Here is a 19,905-nt window from a genome sequence, read left to right on the forward strand (position 1 = left end):
AACTGGCAACAATCATTCTTTTAAAAGTTTAATTCCCTACAGAGACATGTAGAACACATGACCAGGGCACCTGAAAGGAATATTAGAGCCATAACATGAAAACAGAAGCAGACCTAGCCAAAATCAGTTAGATGTAAACAACAAATTCATGAGCACCTCTATAGTATCAGAGGAGTTGATCAGAACTGCTAAAAGGCAGCTAATACTGTATTTTTAAAGATGAATCTTGATTCCAGAACCAACATTAGACCAACACTGTCCTCACTCCAAGACCACCCCTCAATTTGCTGCCTCTTTTCCAATTTGTTTCTAATACATAAAGTGCTGCTACAAATATTTTAATATATAGAGGTTCTGACATTTTGCCTTTGATCTCTTTGGATATATGCTTGGCTTGTAGATGGTTGGATCAAAAGATATCAGCATGTTGAGTAACTTTTCTCACAAAATAACAATTTGTTTTACAGGATAGTTGAGCCAATTCAGAGGCCCATGAACAATTACTAACAATGTATTAATGTGCGTTTGTTCATATAGTCTCTCTAGCAATGGATATTTCTGTCTTTTAACATTTTTACATTTTAGATATGAGTGAAATAATACCACAAAATTATTGTATTCTGTTTTTCCCTTATATTAAGCAATGTGGTCCACTGATAGATTGCATTTCTTCTTTTGGAAACTGTTACATCCTTCAAGAATAGCTATTGACCATAACTTTCTTAATTTTTATTCCTGCCTTTACTTCCTCAATGCTACACATGTGTGAACTCTCCTCCTTCTCTAATCACTGTTTTTATAACTCTTCTATTTGCTCCTTATCTTCCTCCCATTCATTAAATGTATGGCTGCCAAACTTTCTAATCTCTAATTCATCTTCCACATAGCTTTTGAAGGTTCATTTTCAAAATATATCTAGCCAGTTACTCCCATACTAGAAAAATCTCCAGGGGATTCTCTTTTGAATAATATATACTCTTCAACTTAAGGTTGGGTATGGAGGGTCTGAGTCACCCCATGACTGCTCTTCAAATTTATTATTAATTGTAATTCATCTTTTGTTTTGATATGGATCAATGTCTTCACAGGTGACTTTCAAGTGAATTAGATTTAAATGAGTCAGAGTTGCACAAAGTCATCAAGCTTATTCTCTTCCAGAGTCATCAAAGCTCAGAGGTAAGGCAAAGGTCAGGACAACCACTGATGGCCAAGGACATAGGAATGATGATATTTTCAATGTCAGACCAAGGTCTAGGCACCACTTCAGTTATCTTCATAGCTCTTGCATCAAATTGTTCTTATTTGTCCATTCTGCCAAGGGAAGTCTTCATTTATTTGCTGTATATATCCTCCTAACATTGATAGGTTTGAAGCTTATCAGTGTTTTAAGGGTTTCCTAACCCTTATATATTATTGGTATTGTATAGTATTACCAATACTAGGGTCCTGTGTGGACAGGATGTTGATTTGACTATTGAGAAAGATGGCTTCTCAGAGCAGTTCAAAGAATTCTGGCTCAGGCCAGTATATTAAAATATAATTTTACTATAGGCAAAAAAAAAAAAACAACTAAAGGAAGAATAGTAAAAGGAAACAGGTGGAAAGGAAATTCTTATAATATATGGCTCCCTAAACTAATAAATCTTACTAAAACCACCCAACCAAACCTGATCCTCAAGGATCGTCTTTTTCCTCAAACAGAGTTGAGGCTATCCTCTCTTCCTAATTTATCTAAAACCCCAAAATACTTATTTAACTATCCTATCCAAAACTGTAAACTTATAAACCAGAGAAATAACTTAGGTTTCTCTTCCTTGCTGTCTGGATGAAAAATATAGCTTAGAATCTCCATAGCCTTTCTCCACTTGCACAGCAATCTTGCTGGGCTTGCACTGGTATTTCACCCAACAATCTCCTTCACTTGTCCAGCCTGATATATGAATTTTAGGTGTGAAAAACTGAGATTTTCCAACCTCGAATGAGCAATATTTAGGACCTCCTTTCAGAACAGGGTCAATCCAAAGCCTGAGAGTAGTCTGTTGGATTAACTGCCTTTCAAAGCACCTTTTAAAAATTCTCTTTTACCCATAATCCATCTCTGAGATTCCATTAAGATTTAAAGAAATCCAACTTATTAATCTCTTTCTTATATATCTTGTCAATACTATTTAACTCTATTTCCTAATGAACTCTTACTTAATTTAACAAATAATTCTCTACAATCTACCCTGGCATTCGTTGAAAAACATATCATGTTTTTTTCAAATTAATCCAATGCAACCAAGTAACCTATTCTAAAAGCTTACTCTATACCTATACTGAACTTACCTATTCTAGGACAGAAAAGAAAAAAGAAAAAAAGAAAGTAAGGAAAAATCTTTGCAAAATGCAAATAAAATTACAGTCACAAAGTCCAAATGCAAAATCCAAAACAATGCAATAACAAAAGAACAAATAAAACAATTTCCTGTACTAGTACAGAGAGGAAAATCCTATCTAGAGGGAAAAAAACACTCCAAAATTTGCCCTACCAGTACTATGAAAATAGCAACAATTTGAACTTAAACTTTTCTAATAGAAACCAATTCTTACCTAAGAATAAAAACTTCAAACTATCTTACCACTACAGAAACACAATAATCAATCTGTATATGCTCAAAGGGAGAGTAACTTATAGGTCCACTTCCAAAAACTTTTTGTTTGAATATGCTTTGTTTAAATTTCTGACAAGTCTGGCAAGAAGAGCAAATCCTAGATGATATTGTTGTTTTCTCAGGGGCTATCCATGACTTCTTTACGGTGTCAACCATTCCCTGTGTCCCAAAATGACCCTGTTTATAGACGCTTTGACAGATTTGGCTACAAAAGGCTCTTGGCAGTATTGGTTTTCCATATGAAGCCACCCAAATACCATTTTTGTTCTCTGCCTTGACATTCTGTTTCCATTTTAGCACCTCTTTCTCATTGTATGCTGTAGCCAGATCCTGTGGAGTTAACAGGGCTAGATTTAAGCATAATTCAGGTCTGCTAGTTGTTGCAAATTCAGCTGTCACATCTGCGCTGTCATTCCCCTGAGCAACATAATCTGTATTTTTGGTATGCACTCTGCAATGCCCAATCACTCTCTGCTTTGGTAGTTGTAAAGCTGCTAGCAGTTCACTTAAAATTTGTGCATTTGCAACTATTTTTCCAGAGGATGTTAAGAAGCCTCTTTGCAACCACAGGTTCCCAAACTTCATGACATATTCCAAAGGCATATTTAGAAACAGTGTAAATTGTCACACTTTTGTCCTTGGCTATGATACATGCTTGCTTTACTACAAGAACTCTGCAGCTTGCACACTTAGATTTGATAGCAAAGCTGCTACCCACACTGTCTCAAACTCTGTTACCATTGCTGCTACTGTGTACCGTACCTCATCTCCCATAAAGGAGGATCCATCCATGAAAAGAATAAAGTCTGGATTCTCCAGGGGGTGTGTCAGAGAGATTGTCCCTTAGTTTCTCAGTTATTTGAACCACTTTAGCACTCTCATGCAGCTGTTCCCCAGAAGCTGGTAGGTCTGGTAACAACGTAGCAGGGTTTAAGTTTTCATATCTTTTCAGGGTAATGTTCTCACTCCCTAAAAACATTAGCTCATATCTAACCAGCCTTTGGTCTGAAATGACTTGAGTCTTATGCCTTAAAAAAAGAGCTTCAATTTCATGCAGACACATGATGGTGAGTAGATTCCCCAGAACTAAGTCTGCAACCTTCTCCACTAACAGAGTTGTTGTTGCCACACCTCTCAGACATGGTGGTGTCCCCACAGCTATTGGATCCAATTGTCCAGAATAATATGCAACAGACTTTTGCACTGAACCAAAAACATGCATTAGCACCCCAGAGGCCACACTTTTTCTCTCATGGACATACAAAATAAATGGCTTCTTGTAATCAGATATGCCCAGAGCCAGTGCCAAGAGAATGGCATGCTTTAATTGTGAAATTGCATCCAGGTGTTCCAATGTCTATTTTAGTGGCTCTGTTACACAATCTTTTGTAAGCTCTATTAATAGTTTCACTAGTTCCCCAAAACCTGGTATCCGTTGTCTGCAAAATCTCATCACTCCTAGAATTGCTCTTAACTGCCTTTTAGCATTTGGTTCTATAAGCTTTCAAAAGTACGCTATTCTGTTATCTAAGATATGCTTGGCACCTTCTGTTAGAATAAAGCCTATGTATTCTACCCTTGGCAAATACCTCTGCACCTTGGACTTAGAGATTTTATGCCCCCTTTTAAATATTTCAATTAGAAGTTGCTTGCTGTCTATTTGGCATGCTTGGCTGATGGTGAGGCTAGCAGGAGATCATCAACAAAATGAATCAGCCTGCTTTCTTTAAACTGTATACTAGCCAGGTCCTCAGTTAGAATTTGGGAGAAGATCAAAGGACTTTTGCATAACTCTAGGGTCAGATGCCTCCAGGAATACTGGTTACCATTCCAGATGAATGCAAAGATCTCTTGGGAATCCTCATGGATAGAGATGAAAAAAGTGCAGAACAGAGATCTATGACTGTGAAAAATTTTGTATTGCTGGGAATCAGTGATATGATAGTGGCTGGACTCAGTACTACTGTATGACACTTTACCACATGATTATTTATGGCCCCCAGATCTTATATAAATCAATATATTGGTTTGCCATTTTCATCAAATTTTGACTTTTTGAATGATAAGATTGGGGTGTTATATTTGGACATGCAGGGTACTGTGATCTTTTGTTTGATTAAAGAGTTTATGACAGGTGTTATCCCTTCTATAGCTTCTTTTGAAAGTGGGTACTGTGGGATACATGGAGCTGGACCTTCCTTGGTTTGGACTGGAATTGCTGATTTCAGAGGCCTACATCTGTAGATGATGTAGCCCAAAGCCCTTCAGGAATATCACTGGGAATCTCATATATCTGTGGCTTCTCTACCTCAGCTTCTTGGCTGTCTAAAAACAATATTGGGAAAAGCGCCAGAGATTTTTATGGCAGTTCTGATGAAATGTCCCTTTCTGGTGTGCATATGATGGTAGCCCTAAGTTTGCACAGTAGATCTCTTTCCAGAAGATTCACTGGTGAATTTGGCATTAGCAGGAAAGAATTCTCTATGCTCAAGGGACTGAGAGATACCATACAGGGTGGTAACTTCTTCACTTCTAATGGTTCCCCTGAGATTCCCACAACCAGCATAGATCCCACACCATAGCATACCCTGTCAGATGACTTCTTTAATACAGACTTAGAGACTCCAGTGTCCAAAAGACATACAGTGCATTTCCCACTTTTAAGGTGACATAGGTTCCTATGCTTCAAGGAGGGGTATGGACTGGGATAATGAGAGTCATAATAGCTGGATCAGGAAACCTAAGTTCATCTTCCTGTTCTTTATTCTGTAATTCACTTAATGCATTCTGTATTTCTTCTTCTTTTACATCTATTACTTCTGCTACATCTATGTTCTGTATTGCCATCTCCTTAGCAGTATCATTACCCAGTCCACTTCCTCAGTAAAAAGTTCATAAAGCACTTCCCCCATGTGCTTTCTTAAGTGTGTCAACCTTTGGAATGTTGCCACTGACCACCTGAGAATACTTGGATCTAACACTATTCTTGATATGGTTCTACATAGTTGTCATATCTTTTGCTTGGGACCCTTGATAGAATCTGTCTTCATAGTCACCACGATAACTGGATCTTCTATCTTGGAATGGAAACTGAAACCTATCAGGGAACCCATTTTCTTTATAGCCTTGATAGTGGTTGTTGTACTCCCTGTCAGAAAACCAATTTCCAAGGTAATAGTTCCTATTTCCCCTGTAAAATCCACCATTCTGTCTTGCCCAGGATCAACACTGCCTCATGTAATGCCCAAAATATCCACAGAAGTAACACTGTGGAGCTCTGTTGCTATAATTCCTTTGCTGGGTAAAGACCTATCTGGGCTGCCTGAATTCTTTCATGGGAACTATCACTGCCTTTTCTTTCTTGTCCAATCTATTAATTTCCATTTTGAGATCTCTTATCTCTTTCTTTAGATCTTCCACAAGATCAAGAGTATCATTCTTTCTTATCACAGTCTTCTTAATACATATGTGTAGCCAACCTCCAAATGTCTTTCAGGGACATTTCTGGACAGTCAGGACAATTTTGTTGAATTTAATGCCAGATCACCTTACAAGAGTTCTTTACAATTTGCCCATGAAATTGTTTGATGTCTTTATCAGTTGCTATATCCAAAGCCAAATATCATTTTCCTAAGTCGATAAGACTGTCCATGTATGTTGAAGGTGTTTCCCCCACTTCCTGCCTTAGCCGCTCAAATTTTGTCCATGCCCCAGGTCTATTAGAGTGTCGCCTCATCGTGGTAATCAGTGCCTCCCTTGCTCTCACCAATTCTTCATACTCCCCAGGATAATTCTCATCCCAACCTGGGCTAAATTCTGGCCACTCTGCTATTTCTGAAACTATTTTTGATTTTTCTCTTTTTGTCAGCAATTTGTCCATCAATATGTCCATGTCTGTGTAAGCTGGATCATATTGTTTTATTATCTTTTCAAATTTTCTAAATACCACAACAGATTCTTCATCAAAGGTTGGGATATTTTTCTTAAAACTGTCAAGATCCACTTGGGTAAAACTTTTCTTTTGCTTAACCATGACCAGCTTCTTGTTATCAGTCACTATGGGCACCTCATACAGTGGGGAAAATCTCCCCACAGTATTCTCTAGCTTGGCTGTTTCCTGTTCAAGATTTTTTAGTGCTGCTGTGGTTTCAACTTTAATGCCCTTGTTCATTTGTTGTTTTATTAGTGCCAGTTCCTGCCCTAGTCCATTTGTCACAGCAATTAAGTATTTCATTTGAACATCCCTCTCAGTCTCTGATCCGTTTTCTTTTCCAGGATGTTAAGATATTTAGGATGTAATAAAAACCCATCCAAACCCATCCTAATTGCAAGCAGTGCCAGTATGAATACAGTTAGTAATGAAGTCCAGTATATGATATCCTGGAATGATAAAGTCAGCAGCTGATATATGGGATAGGGCAGAAGTATTCCTTTAATATACCCAGGGATCATTGTATTAATTAGTTGAGTAAGATTCCTCATGTTTAAAAATAGTAAGGCAACCCATATCACTAGGAATATTCAGTCACAGCTCTGTATAATATAACAGCAGAGAGACAGGCAGCCTTGTGGAACTCTCCTTAGTGCTGAAGTTGAACTGTGGTTGAAAATTCCTCCGGCTGAGAACTGTCTGCCTATATCTGATTTTCTTTGAAAATATCACTAGTAATTTTTTGTTGTTTTGTAGGTTCATTTCCAAAACATAACTCGCCAAATGTTATAAGGGTTTCCTAACTCTTATAGATTATTGGTATTGTATGGTATTACCTATACTAGGGTCCCGTGTGGACAGGCTGTTGATTTGACTATTGAGAAAGATGGTTTCTCAGAGAGTTCAAAGAATTCTGGCTCAGGCCATTATATTAAAATATAACTTTATTATGGGTAAAAAACTAAAGGAAGGGATAGTAAAAGGAAATAGGTAGAAAGGAAATTCTTATATAGGTCCCTAAACTAATAAATCTTACTAAAACCGCCCATCCAAACCTGATCCTCAAGGATCGTCTTCTTCCTCAAACAGAATTGAGGCTATCCTCTCTTCCTAATTTATCTAAAACCCCAAAATACTTATCTAACTATCCTATCCTAAATTGTAAACTTATAAACCAGAGAAATAACTTAGGTTTCTCTTCCTTGCTGTCTGGATGAAAAATATAGCTTAGAATCTCCACAGTCTTTCTCCACTTGCACAGCAATCTTGCTGGGCTTGCACTGGTATTTCACCCAACAATCTCCTTCACTTGTCCAGCCTGATATATGAATTTTAGGTGTGAAAAACTGAGATTTTCCAACCTTTTGTAAAGATTAAAATTAATATACAATAATTATTATATTTTATAGTTTATTAATAATAACTAAAGAAAAAGTTAGCTAACCAAGCCATGGTTGTGGGGGAAAAAAGAGAAAAAGGTGGAGTTCCCCACAACTATATACAAAACATGACCATGCAATGTGTTGGAAAGATTAAAAGGAATTCTGGAAAATACTGAAGGACTTCTGGGGGATGAAGTCCAAGGTACAAAATTTTCTAACTGAGAAACTCTTAGGGCCTCCTTTCAGAACAGAGTCAGCCCAAAGAATGATAGTAGTCTGTTGGATTAACTATCTCTCAAAGCACCTTGGGGAAATTCTCTTTTACATAATCCATCTCTGAGATTCCATTTAGATTTAAAGTTATTAATCTCTCTCTTATATATATCTTATCAATACTATTTAACTCTATTTCCTAATGAACTCTTACTTAATTTAACAAATAATTCTCTACGTCAGTTATCCTCAACCTTGTTTAACCAATCTGTCAAGGGGCGTTTTACTGGGGTGTAGCCACTGTGCATGCTATTGCTCAGCTTCTTGGAGGTACAGATGAGAATTGAGTGACAAGTAGATTCCAAAGGTAGATGAGCAGCCCAGAAAAGGGCCCAGCAAGGCCTCAAATAGGAGTGCTAGTTCTCCCTACATATCCCATTCACCCCTAAAGGGCTGCTAGATGCTGCAATGGATTAGGTATCAGGTCTAGAGTCAAGAAGACTCATCTTCCTGATTTCAAATCTGGTCCCCAACACTTAGACACAGGCTATATGACTCTGGGAAAGCCATTTAATCCTGTTTACCTTGGTTTCTTCATCTTTAAATGAGCTTGAGAAGGAAATGATAAATCACCAGTATCTCTGCCAAGAAAACCCCAAATGGGGTCACAAAGTTGAACACAACTGAAATTACTGAACTACAGCAACAACAACAGGTATAAGCCAACATATATTATTCATTATGTACTGGTGGGAGCCTGATCTCATAGTTTTGGAATAGAATCTGTGGGAAAATAATTTATTTGTACATTCCTTGAGCTGAGAATAGCAAATATTAACAAAGGGAGAAAAAAACACAAAGATATCACTAAGTTTGCTCATGGCTATATAACATAAAAACTTTTTTACATTTATAAACACATAATTTTATGTTATATTATTTTAACTTATTCATAAGTAAACATAAATATATGTTTACACATATATGTGTGAATGTAACATATGTAAATATTATAATTGGTATAACCTAAGGTTGTAGCCCCCAGTAGTGAGAGTGGACCCCAGTAAAATCAAAGCCATAGTCTGGCCAGAATCACTCCTCACATGAGGCCCCAAAACCTCTCCTTTCCACCCCTCCCTGATGTACTTGGTAAATAACTGAGTGTTCTAGATAAATCCACTGAAACAAACATTTCCCTGAGAAACTGGAGTAGATGGTTACATATTTACCTATGGTTTATTATCATATAGAAAACTCTGTTTAGAGCCACTGAGATAATCTACATCCATTGTCTCTATCTTGTAAATCGTTACTAACCATTGTCCCTGCAAAAGGTTTACCTAATCCCTTAATCTATATCATTTTCCCTATAAAGTATGTAACTCAAAATAATTAAACTTGGTCACTGATTAACAAGAGGACTCTGTGTGTCTGTTTGTCAGTCTGTCAGTTTGATCCTCCTGTAATCCCAGAATCATTTTTCTCATCCTGGTTCATTGACCCACAAGTAATTTGTTGATAAGGTCTCATCATAAGGTCAATAAATTCTCCCCCTCCCAAGGGACCATGGGTAGATTTTAGGGGATCCATGAACTAGGAAGGGTGATTGGGGATCATCTATTTTTTCACTAACCTGTAACTGAAATTTGGTATTTCTTTCAATTGTTTAAATATGTTATTCTGGGAAAGAGTCCATAGATTATACCACATTTCCAAAGGGATTTATGACACAAAAAAAGGTCAAGAATCTTTGGACTTAAGAAATGCAAGTGTTAGGGAGCTAAACAGGTCATGACAGTGTAGTATAAATTCACCCTTGGGACAGTCAGACTTCGTAGACTACCACGAGACATCCACTTGTCCATCCTAAGCTCTTTATTCTTGTCAATTCCTATACTTCTTTCCAAACTTCACAATAAACAGTCAACTCATACATTAGTTCAGCTAGAGGCTCCACAATTAAGACTTTCTTTGGTTGGCAAACTGGCAAATCCATTTCTCCTGTTGCCCTTCTTTGGCACAAATGCTAAATCTTTTTAGAGCATAAGTAGAATATAGCTATTAAAGACAGATATTTTTACTCAATCATAGTCACAAAGTACTTTAAGAATAAAATATTTTTATTGATGATTTATTGATTTTCATTTTTTCATTAAATACCATTTATTTCATGTCCTTACTATAGATACATTTCATAATGGATCCACTAAAAAGTAATATGCACAAAAATTTGCTTATAATTAAAAATGATATTTTCTAAACTATTCAATTATGACACAGAAATTATTTTTTCTAATATCTTTAGTCTAGACAAAATCTCATTTAAGAGTCCTACTTATCTTGTTATCCTAATTAAGTGGTCCAAAGCATATGATTATGTGAATTGAAAGTTACACCAAGAAAAGATAAATGGGTTTGAATGTAAGCTCTTTTAGAGGAAGGTCACTACACTTATCTGGTACATAATAACTATTCAATGAAGTAAATTTAATTGGATAAGCCAGTGCCTCTATTCCAGATTGGAAGAGTAGACTTTGGCTGTCCAAAATTCAGGCAATGACCTCACCCAGAATTCATTTGAGGTGGGCATGAGAATAAGAAAGTTATTATGTAGTAGGGGAGATGATGCCTGCTTGTTCCGAGTATAGGAAGAATAATAGAATACCATAGGATCCCCTTTTGTAATCACAGCTTCATGCATCTAGAAAATGGACCTAATTCTGGGAGCAGAAGTGCTCTTTCATCCTATTAGGCTTACCATACTTGCATTGTGTGGAACCCTAGGGCATCACTTTTCTATATGAGCATTACATGGTTAGCAACAGTTTCTTAATCTCCCTTCTAGTTTCTGAAAATAAGAATGTATAGTTAGAGATTGTGGTCTATTAAAAGTCCACACTTGGGGCAGCTGGGTAGCTCAGTGGATTGAAAGCCAGGCCTAGAGACTGGAGGTCCTAGGTTCAAATCTGGCCTCAGACACTTCCCAGCTGTGTGACCCTGGGCAAGTCACTTGACCCCCATTGCCTACCCTTACCAATCTTCCACCTATAAGTCAATACACAGAAGTTAAGGGTTTAAAATTAAAAAAAAATTAATTATAAAAAAAAAGTCCACACTCTTTCTGTGATAGAGCATAGACATTCCTACTAGGTCAGAAACTTCGAAAAGGCAGGACAGAAGTTGTATTGATCTTTATATCTTCCTGCCCAAGGACATCATGCTACCAGAATCATCATCATCTTCTTCATCATCATAGCCAGTATTCATATAATGCTTTAAGTTTGCAAACCATTTTATAAATATGTTTCAAATTTCACAAAAATATTGGACTATAGCTACTATTTTTATTCCCATTTTACAGGTGAAGGAAACTGAGGCAGAGAGTTTAAATGACTTACCTAGAGTCACATAACTAGAATCTAAGGCTCTATTTGAAGTTGGTTATCTTGACTCCAGAGCCATCACTCTATTTTGCCACATAATTGTCTAAGGCAGACATTTCCCTCAAAGTGGAAGTTAAGTGCCTCCAACTATTAAAACTAGAGGGATTTAAAAGCAAGGGAAACCAAGTAGGCCAATATAGCTTCAGTATAACTGTGATTCAGCCTTCTTTTGAGGATCTAGCAAGTGACTTATACTTAGTACATACTCAATAAAAATTTGTTCAATTGTATTGAATTTCAGAGTGTGAGTAGTCATAAAACACTTTTTAATTAATATTCCCCAAAATAGTTTCATGTATCATCAGAGTTTATGCCTCCATCTGCTCTCACACAGCCTTCAGATACTCTGAAGAAGATTGCAGCTGACATCCTGCAATGTTTTATCAAAGAAAAATTAGGAGAAGGAAAGAAATCTACCCCTTCACAAATGAAAGACCTAAGAAATATATAAAGGGAGAAGATAAAAGAATAAATGCATAAACGAATTTCCTTGCCAAAGTTAAATATGGATCATTTTCAGGGCACTGCTGCTCCTGTCAATAAATGTGTAAAACCAAGAGCTGACTATATTGAAGTCTGGTCAAGACCAAATAACAGCAAAAAGATCTTTTTCCACTTAACTTATAGTACTTGACCTACTTTTCTAATTACTCATATTTTTTCATATCTGTATATCTTCTCATGATCAAAGAATTGAGTTATATCAGGCAAGCTATCCCACAATTGAAACAAAATATTCTCTGCAATTATTTTGAACCAGTCAGAAATCTTAACTTCACCCTTGGCACCTTTTTCCAAGAGTTCTTTTACTTCTTCCTTTGTTAAATAACAGTAACCTTTCAATTCTCTGGAATTTGGATTCAAAGTGACATCTTTCCTCATAAACAGAAGATAACCAATTTCATGTTCTCCGTAAACCTCATTCAATTTAATCTTGTAGTGAAGCCTTCTTACAAAGCTAATATCATCAAGAGATACCTGTGGACAAATAGATATAAGGTTAGCAATTTTGTAATAGAAAAATGTCTCATTTCTTTGCCTCATTGGACAAAATTTACATGCTCTTGAATCACTTCATTTCCCTAGAAACATCTCAGCATAAATTCTTGAATTGATCTAATCAAACATTCATGTATCAAAGCAGTCTCACCATGGCCAGCAGCAAAAATTATTCAGTGCTGTCTCCAGCTTTGGAAGAATATTTTGTGGCATATAACAGATAATTAGCCAAATTGTTTTAGCACTAAAATGAAAATCTAGCTGTGTTGCTAAGGAAACCAAAGTAAAAATAATGTCTTCTATTAACTGCTAACTTTCCATTAGAGTGGAGCAAAAAGATAGAGTGGATACAGAAAATTCACTAATAATCCTTAACTATTCTAGCTTCAAGTTCTGATCTCTCTAATCTTATTTAGTTGTAGAACCAAGAGACCTGGGTAATTATAAATACATAGCATCTCCTGCTGTGGCAAGGTTTTCTCCTGGTTACTTCTTTAATAGATCAAATACTCAAAAGCCAGTTTGAAAACTCAGCCTTATTCAGTCTCTATCACATTGTTACATTTCAGCCAATGCCATCAGTGCTTACAATATCTAGTGTTGCCACTATAGTCATTATAGCTGGATACCTGCTCAAGGGGAATTCCTAATTCAGCTTGTAATCTCCTCTGAGCTGCTCGTCTTATTCCAAGGGCATTGGTTTCTTCCATTTCTAGTGGTTTATATAATGGGTGGCTCGAACAACTGTCAGTAAAACTTCCTAAAAAAAATGAAACAGACATTATTCTTAAATAGCTTTGTCTTTGGAAGACCAAAAAAAGCAAATTCAACTTTCCCCATTCAGTGAACTTAAATCTCTCTTCATGGAGTAAAGGAAGCTACCTGCAACATGTCCTCTTAGGAGTTAGAAAGTGAACTTTGTCCCCTTCAAAAAGGGAATAAAACTATCCTTACACTCCTCTCTGTCCACCTAGAAACAGGAACAACACCAGCTTCATCAATATGGCTCAGAACTGAAAAAATCTAGATCAGCAATTCCTGTGTTAGAGCTACACCATTGCTCCTACGCATTAGAGAGAGGACTTTAACCTCTCACTCAACCCTTTCCCACCAAAATAGACTAATAAATACCTACTGACTACATTCTTGTTATATGAATCAGTTTCAACCAGAAAGTTAACTATAAGAGATGCCCAATTAGACCCACTGAGTTTAAATTTATAAGCATGGCATATTTATAATACCTTGGCATAGCACTTAGAGGTGGAAAACAGCCTAAAGGAATAGTCTGACTACTTTATGTAAAGATGTCAGATGATTGGCTATAACATATTTTGAGTCCAAGCTACAGAAGTAATTTCCTTGTTTGTCTTATTGTTTGTCCATTTTCAGAGAGGACCAATGACATCACTGGTGTTATCTTGATTTGCTCATGAAATAGATTTAATTGAGGCAAAGTTGCACAAAGTCATCAGCCTTACTCTCTCTTCCAAAGTCATAGAAGTGCAAAAGTGCAATAGTCAGACAAAAGTTAGGATGGCTGGTAATGGCCAGGCATGCAGTGAATGATCTTGGCATCATCAATGTCTGACCAAGATCTAAGTGTTCCATGGTGCCTTTTCTACCCATCTTCATCGCCATTGGAACAGATTACTCTCATATGCCCATTACTCTAGGGAAGTCTTCTTCACATGTTTGGGATAAACATCCTTCTAACTTACCAATGGGTTTGAGACCTCTTAGTTTAGCCCATCTGCCAAGATGGTTTACTTGGATGTGGCTGCTGCACATGCTATATAGTTTCTTGGAGCCACAACTAAGAGTTGGGTGAAAGAAAGACATCAAAGGTAGATAAGAAGCCCTAAAAAGGTCTTGGCAAGCCCTCATCATAGATGTTAGTTTTCTCTGAACACTTCATGCACCCCTTCTTTCTCTCACCTTCTTGTCAAACCTTGGTTCTTCTAGTGGGCTACACCCTTAGTATTCGTTAGCTAAAAGCCTTGTCAAAATCAAACGTGTTAAAAAGCCCAGAGCTGCAGGTATTGCTCCCAATTTATTGTCTGTTAGTAATGACTCAAGTTGGAAGCTGCTCTTCTAGACATTTAACCATATTTACTCCCCATTGTCCACATATTACCATGTAAAGGTGATCCAATAAAATTGCATCCAATAGAATTTGTTTTCCTGTACTGGATTTACTTGATCTTTCCAGAGAAGCATGATGCTTTCTTTACCAGTGAGGGAAAGGCAACACTGCTCCCATTGCCCTAGGCCAAATCACTCACAGCAAAGGAACAACTGGGATTTTTAAGACACAGGAATTCTCCATATATCCCTGTTACTCCCCTTCTTTAAAAAAAAATCAACAAATATTTACTAAGCTCCAAAGTTAGAAGTAAAATAGTCCCTACCTTTAAGGAGCTTACATTCTATGGGAGAGATTTAATATGTGTGTATACATGTATGTGGGCATGAATATCTGTATATACACAATATGTATATACAATCTCCCCCATAAACTATAAGCTCTTTAGGGGCATATGTATATTCTCTCTCTGTCTCTGTCTCTCTGTCTGACTCTCTCTCTCTCTCTCTCTCTCTCTCTCTCTCTCTCTCTCTCTCTCTCTTTATATATATGTATACTTATACACATGCATACATAGAAACATGTAATACATACATATATGCACATATATTCCTAAGGAGTCTACATTCTATGGTAGAGGTAATAGACATAAATGTAAGTATGTACATGTGTTCATATACATGTGTATGTGTTGTCTCCCTCATAGAATGTAAGCTCCAATCTTCCTTAGGTGTTCAGGAAGGTGTCATTTTTATAATTTAAAAAAGTTTTGGGTAAGAAGCATATCCTTGAAGTTCTGATTTGTTTTTTTATTAAGTAGGAATATTTTATGATTTTGGGCTTCTACCATAATATAAAAATGGCTAAAGAAGATGAAATTCGTAAAATTTAGGAACCTTAAATGACCATTTGGTATCCAAATTTTAATAAAACAAAGCAATTTGGGGTAGTGGTTAATGCAAAAATGAAACTGCTGCTTTATAGAATCTTATGAAGAAACAAGCAAGTTTTAAGGTGCATCGAATATACTATATAAGGTGGTATAAAGTAATTTTATACCATTGTGAATTAAGTAGAGTAGAACCATCTGGGGCATAAAATTTTATGGTTTTAATTGTATATTTTAGTGCCATTAAAAATAAATATTATAATCAATTTTAGGATCTCATGTATGAATAGAGATGCCAGTATTTCAGTTTTGGATACCAGGTTTACTCTAACAATAAGAAAAAATACAGTCTTCTGAAAATTCTTTGAAGATAAAAATAAAGAAGTGCACTGTCATATTCAACAAATTTCTTTCTGTAGGGTCTTCCGAATTCAGCTGAATACAATGGAAGCCTAATATTGTCACCTCTCATAGAAGTTCATTTTCATCAGGCTAGAGGGTATTGGTAATAATCAATGTCAGAAGGAAAAAACTGTTATTTTGCCCCAAAGTTTTACCAGATGCTCACTTGTGCTGTGATGACTAGATTGATTCCTTATCATATCAATAATAGTTACCAGTACATGCTTGTTGACATGGCTTCTTTCCTGAGCTTTTTTATGAGGAGTTATTTCTATCCACAGTTTCCCCTCTATCTAGAGAGTGGCACAAGAGCAAGATTTCTCCTTTATATAGTGCTTTACAGTTTACAAAATGTCTTTCTTGCTTTATAATTCAATGGGCTAGGTACTACAAATATCCTCATTTTAGGGAGATGGAAATGGAATAAGCATCATTCTATCTATTATGTGCCAGACACCATGTTAAGTGCTTTAAAATAGTATCTCGTTTGAGGAAGCTAGCAGTAGATAGATCTCTGGCCCTGAAGAAAGGAAAACTGTATATCATTTAACTTCTACTTGTCTTGGTTTTTCCAACTGTAAAATTAAGATACTAATAGCACCTACTTCACAAGGTTGTTGTGAGGATAAAATGGGAATAAAATTTCATTGTTAGGTAAATTGAAGCCAAGATTTACCCTGGCACATCGTTAGTAAGTGGCAAAGAAATGATTCATTGCCCAGATCTTTTGATTCCAAGAGAAGGAACATAAGCTATTATCACACTTTCCTCATTAGTGCTTTGACTATTTTGCCCTTTATTTTAGACTTCAGAATGCATAGGTCTCCCCCACTTATTTTAAAGCAAAACATTTCTGAAATTGGTTTTCCTAAGAGAGATTCTCATGTATATAAGCCAAATTTTGGGGGGAAAATATTTCTTCATGAAACAGTTCATTACAAGCCTTATTGATGTGGCACATTTACATCAAAGGACCTGAGTTTGAATCCTGACTCATTTCTCAGTGTGATCTTAATCAGGTCACTTTCCTTCTTTGGGCTTCAGTTTCCTAGTCTATAAAACAATAGGCTACAGGCTAGATGGCTGTTAAGCTGCCTCTTTAAGTCTTTGATCCTATGACCAATTCCAATGATTATGCCATCAATATGAAATAAGGAATGACCTCAACAAATTAAGTTAGACACCTGACAAAGTCATACCTTGGATCAACCTCTTATCAAAGTGGTTCTATGGGAGAATATAAAAAACTCCACCATCTTTACAGATTTATTCCCACAAACAACAGAGTGAAAACCAATAGAAAGCCCTCACAAACCCTAAAGTATACAAGATAGATCTTACTCTCTTGGGTTCTAACAAAAATTGTGATAAAAACCAGGTGGCCTGTTATATATTCCAGAAATGACCTTTTTATTCAGAAAGCACAAAAATGTTCTCATTAGCATTTCAAATAAATGTACTTACCTGGACAAATATGTTTAGTGTCAGCTCTCTGCTGTAACAACAGCTTGTTTTCTGTATTAAAGAAGAGGACTGAAAATCCCCGGTGGATTAACCCTGAAAAAATACATGAACACTTATGATTGTGAGAAAAGGTGGTAATAAACATGGCATTAATGAGCTCTTTATTTTAAATCTTTAATTTTAAAATTAAAATCTTTAATTTTATTTTAAGAAAAATCCCTTTTCTCCCTCACATCTATGACACTCAAATTAAAACTCTCTGACCATGCATTCAAATATAGTAGGAGGAGAGGCAAAGCTCAGAGTAAAGTGATTTAACATCTCCATTTGGCACCAAGGGTTGAGCTGTGAGTTGACTAGAGAAAGCATTTTGGACATATAAGAAAAGGACTGACAAGTCCAGATTGGACATGGAGATATCACTACTTGGTGCCTAGGAGGTCAGAGTTAGAAAGAAAAGTCTCATAGACCACAAAATGTCAGTTAATGACTCTTTTTGTAGAAGCAAAGAATCAGGAACAGGAAAGATGCCTGTCAGCTGGCAAGTCTAAAAACCAGGCAGCATATGAATGTAATGGGCTGTTATTATACAATTAGAAATAGTGAATTTGTCATTACAGTCATGCATGGGAAATTATGTGAATTTATGCAAAAAAGTAAGCAAAGCCAAGAGAATGATATCTAAAATGACCATAATGATTCAAGTAGAAAGATCAAAAATATCCAAAAACCCTAACCTTAGTGTAAATGTAATGACCAAGGTTGGCCCCAAAGAAGAGACAATTTAGCTCTGCCTTTTATTTCCCAGAGGTGAGGTACAGAACTTTGCATTTAGTATCAAATTTTGTTGATATGTTTATTAGTTTTACTTTTTCTTCTCACTTTTTAAAATTAGTTGTTAAAGAGCATTGCTCTTGAGGGGCAGGGGGTGTCTTGGTGGATCGAAAGCCAGATCTAGACAATGGGAAGTCCTGGGTTCAAATCTAAGCTCAGGCACTTCTTAGCTATGTGACCCAGGGCAAGTCACAACCTCCATTGCTTAGCCCTTACTGGTCTTCTACCTTGGAACCAATTCTAAGATGCTTCTAAGCTAAGTAAGGTTTTCTTTTGGTTGTTTTTTTGTTTTAAGAGCATTGCTCTCTGAGTAGGGTAGGGAAGAGGACTATGTTTTAGAATGAATATGACATGAAAAGAATAGAAATCAATAATTTGTTAAGAAAGGTTAATATTAGAATCTCAATAATTTAAGATTCACAAGTAGATAACTAACATTTTATTGACTACACACCAAAAAAAAAAAAACTCTGAACAAATACAGCATAAGATGAAAGAGGTGTCTCATTCTTAGGTGAAGCTTCTCAATCCATTTCCCACACCTCTGTCAAAATTAAAGAAGACTGGAGAATCACTTTCAAAGTGGGCAAAAATAGACTTTCCTACTCTTACCTTTTTCAATGTTTTCATTCAGATGGCAGTTCCACTTGGTCTCTGAACCAATCACCAAATCATTTTCATCAACAACAATGCACATCTCTTCCAAACGTTTGATTTGGTTCTGATCCATATGTTTTTGTTCACTTTTAGACATGGTGATAAATTTCAATATTACCTAGACTGTGGACATTTATTTAAAAAGTTATTCTCAGTTATATTGCCTGTAATAAGAATTTGAGTAAGAATTCAGGATAGCTCCTGAGCCTAAAATAACAGGAATAGCAAAATATTATAATAAGAATAAAAATGGGGATTAACATTTCTCATTTCATCAGTTGATTGTTATAAAGGAGTCCTCTAGCTTGTGATGATCATAAAGCCTATGGATATGAAGGGTTAATAATTAATCCACATTAGGATAGCTGGTTGGCATAGTGGATAGAGACTCAAGCCTAGAGTTGAACACAGTACCTGGGTTTAAATCTGTCCTCAGACACTTCCTAGCTGCATGACCCTGGGCAAATCATTTACCTGCATTTGCCTAGTTTTTGCCCTTCTGTCTTAAAGTTGTTACTAAGAGAGAAAGTAAGGTTTAAAAAAAATAATCAATCCATCCCAAACACAAGTTTTTGGGTTTATGTAACCACTGCATGGAAATTTTATAGAAAAATTATTTTTCTATGAAGAGACACTCCAAAGGCATTTTATGGGTTAGTGAAATCATTTGAATTTGCTTGTAGGTCCAGTTTACTATAACAGATATTCATAGATAAAAGGGTTCCACTTTCTGGTACCAAATGGTCTAAGGAATCCTTTGGTAAATACTTCTGAAGAGTATAAAGAAATAAAAGACAGTTCAATAGTGTCAAATGCAGAAGATAATCAAGAAGGATCAAGAATGAAAAAGGAGATCAGATTTGGCAAATAAGTCAATCCTGATAGTTTAGGAAGCAGCAATTTCAGTTGAATGATAAGGTTGGAAGCCAGATTACAGTGGGTTGAATAATG

At 36.2% G+C, this 19,905-nt stretch overlaps 1 protein-coding gene across 1 annotated transcript; it reads right to left on the reverse strand.

The window, feature by feature from the left end:
• Positions 1 to 12,274: 12,274 nt before the first annotated feature.
• Positions 12,275 to 19,051, reverse strand: LOC123249846 (isopentenyl-diphosphate Delta-isomerase 1-like). Its single transcript, XM_044678952.1, has 4 exons — positions 18,910 to 19,051; positions 17,464 to 17,556; positions 13,252 to 13,382; positions 12,275 to 12,601 (listed from the first exon to the last, which is right to left on the reverse strand). Exons 1-4 carry the CDS (start codon positions 19,049 to 19,051, stop codon positions 12,275 to 12,277), a joined length of 693 nt encoding a protein of 230 aa, XP_044534887.1.
• Positions 19,052 to 19,905: the final 854 nt, after the last annotated feature.

Source organism: Gracilinanus agilis, chromosome 5 (assembly GCF_016433145.1).
Source record: "Gracilinanus agilis isolate LMUSP501 chromosome 5, AgileGrace, whole genome shotgun sequence".
Classification (NCBI taxonomy): domain Eukaryota; kingdom Metazoa; phylum Chordata; class Mammalia; order Didelphimorphia; family Didelphidae; genus Gracilinanus; species Gracilinanus agilis.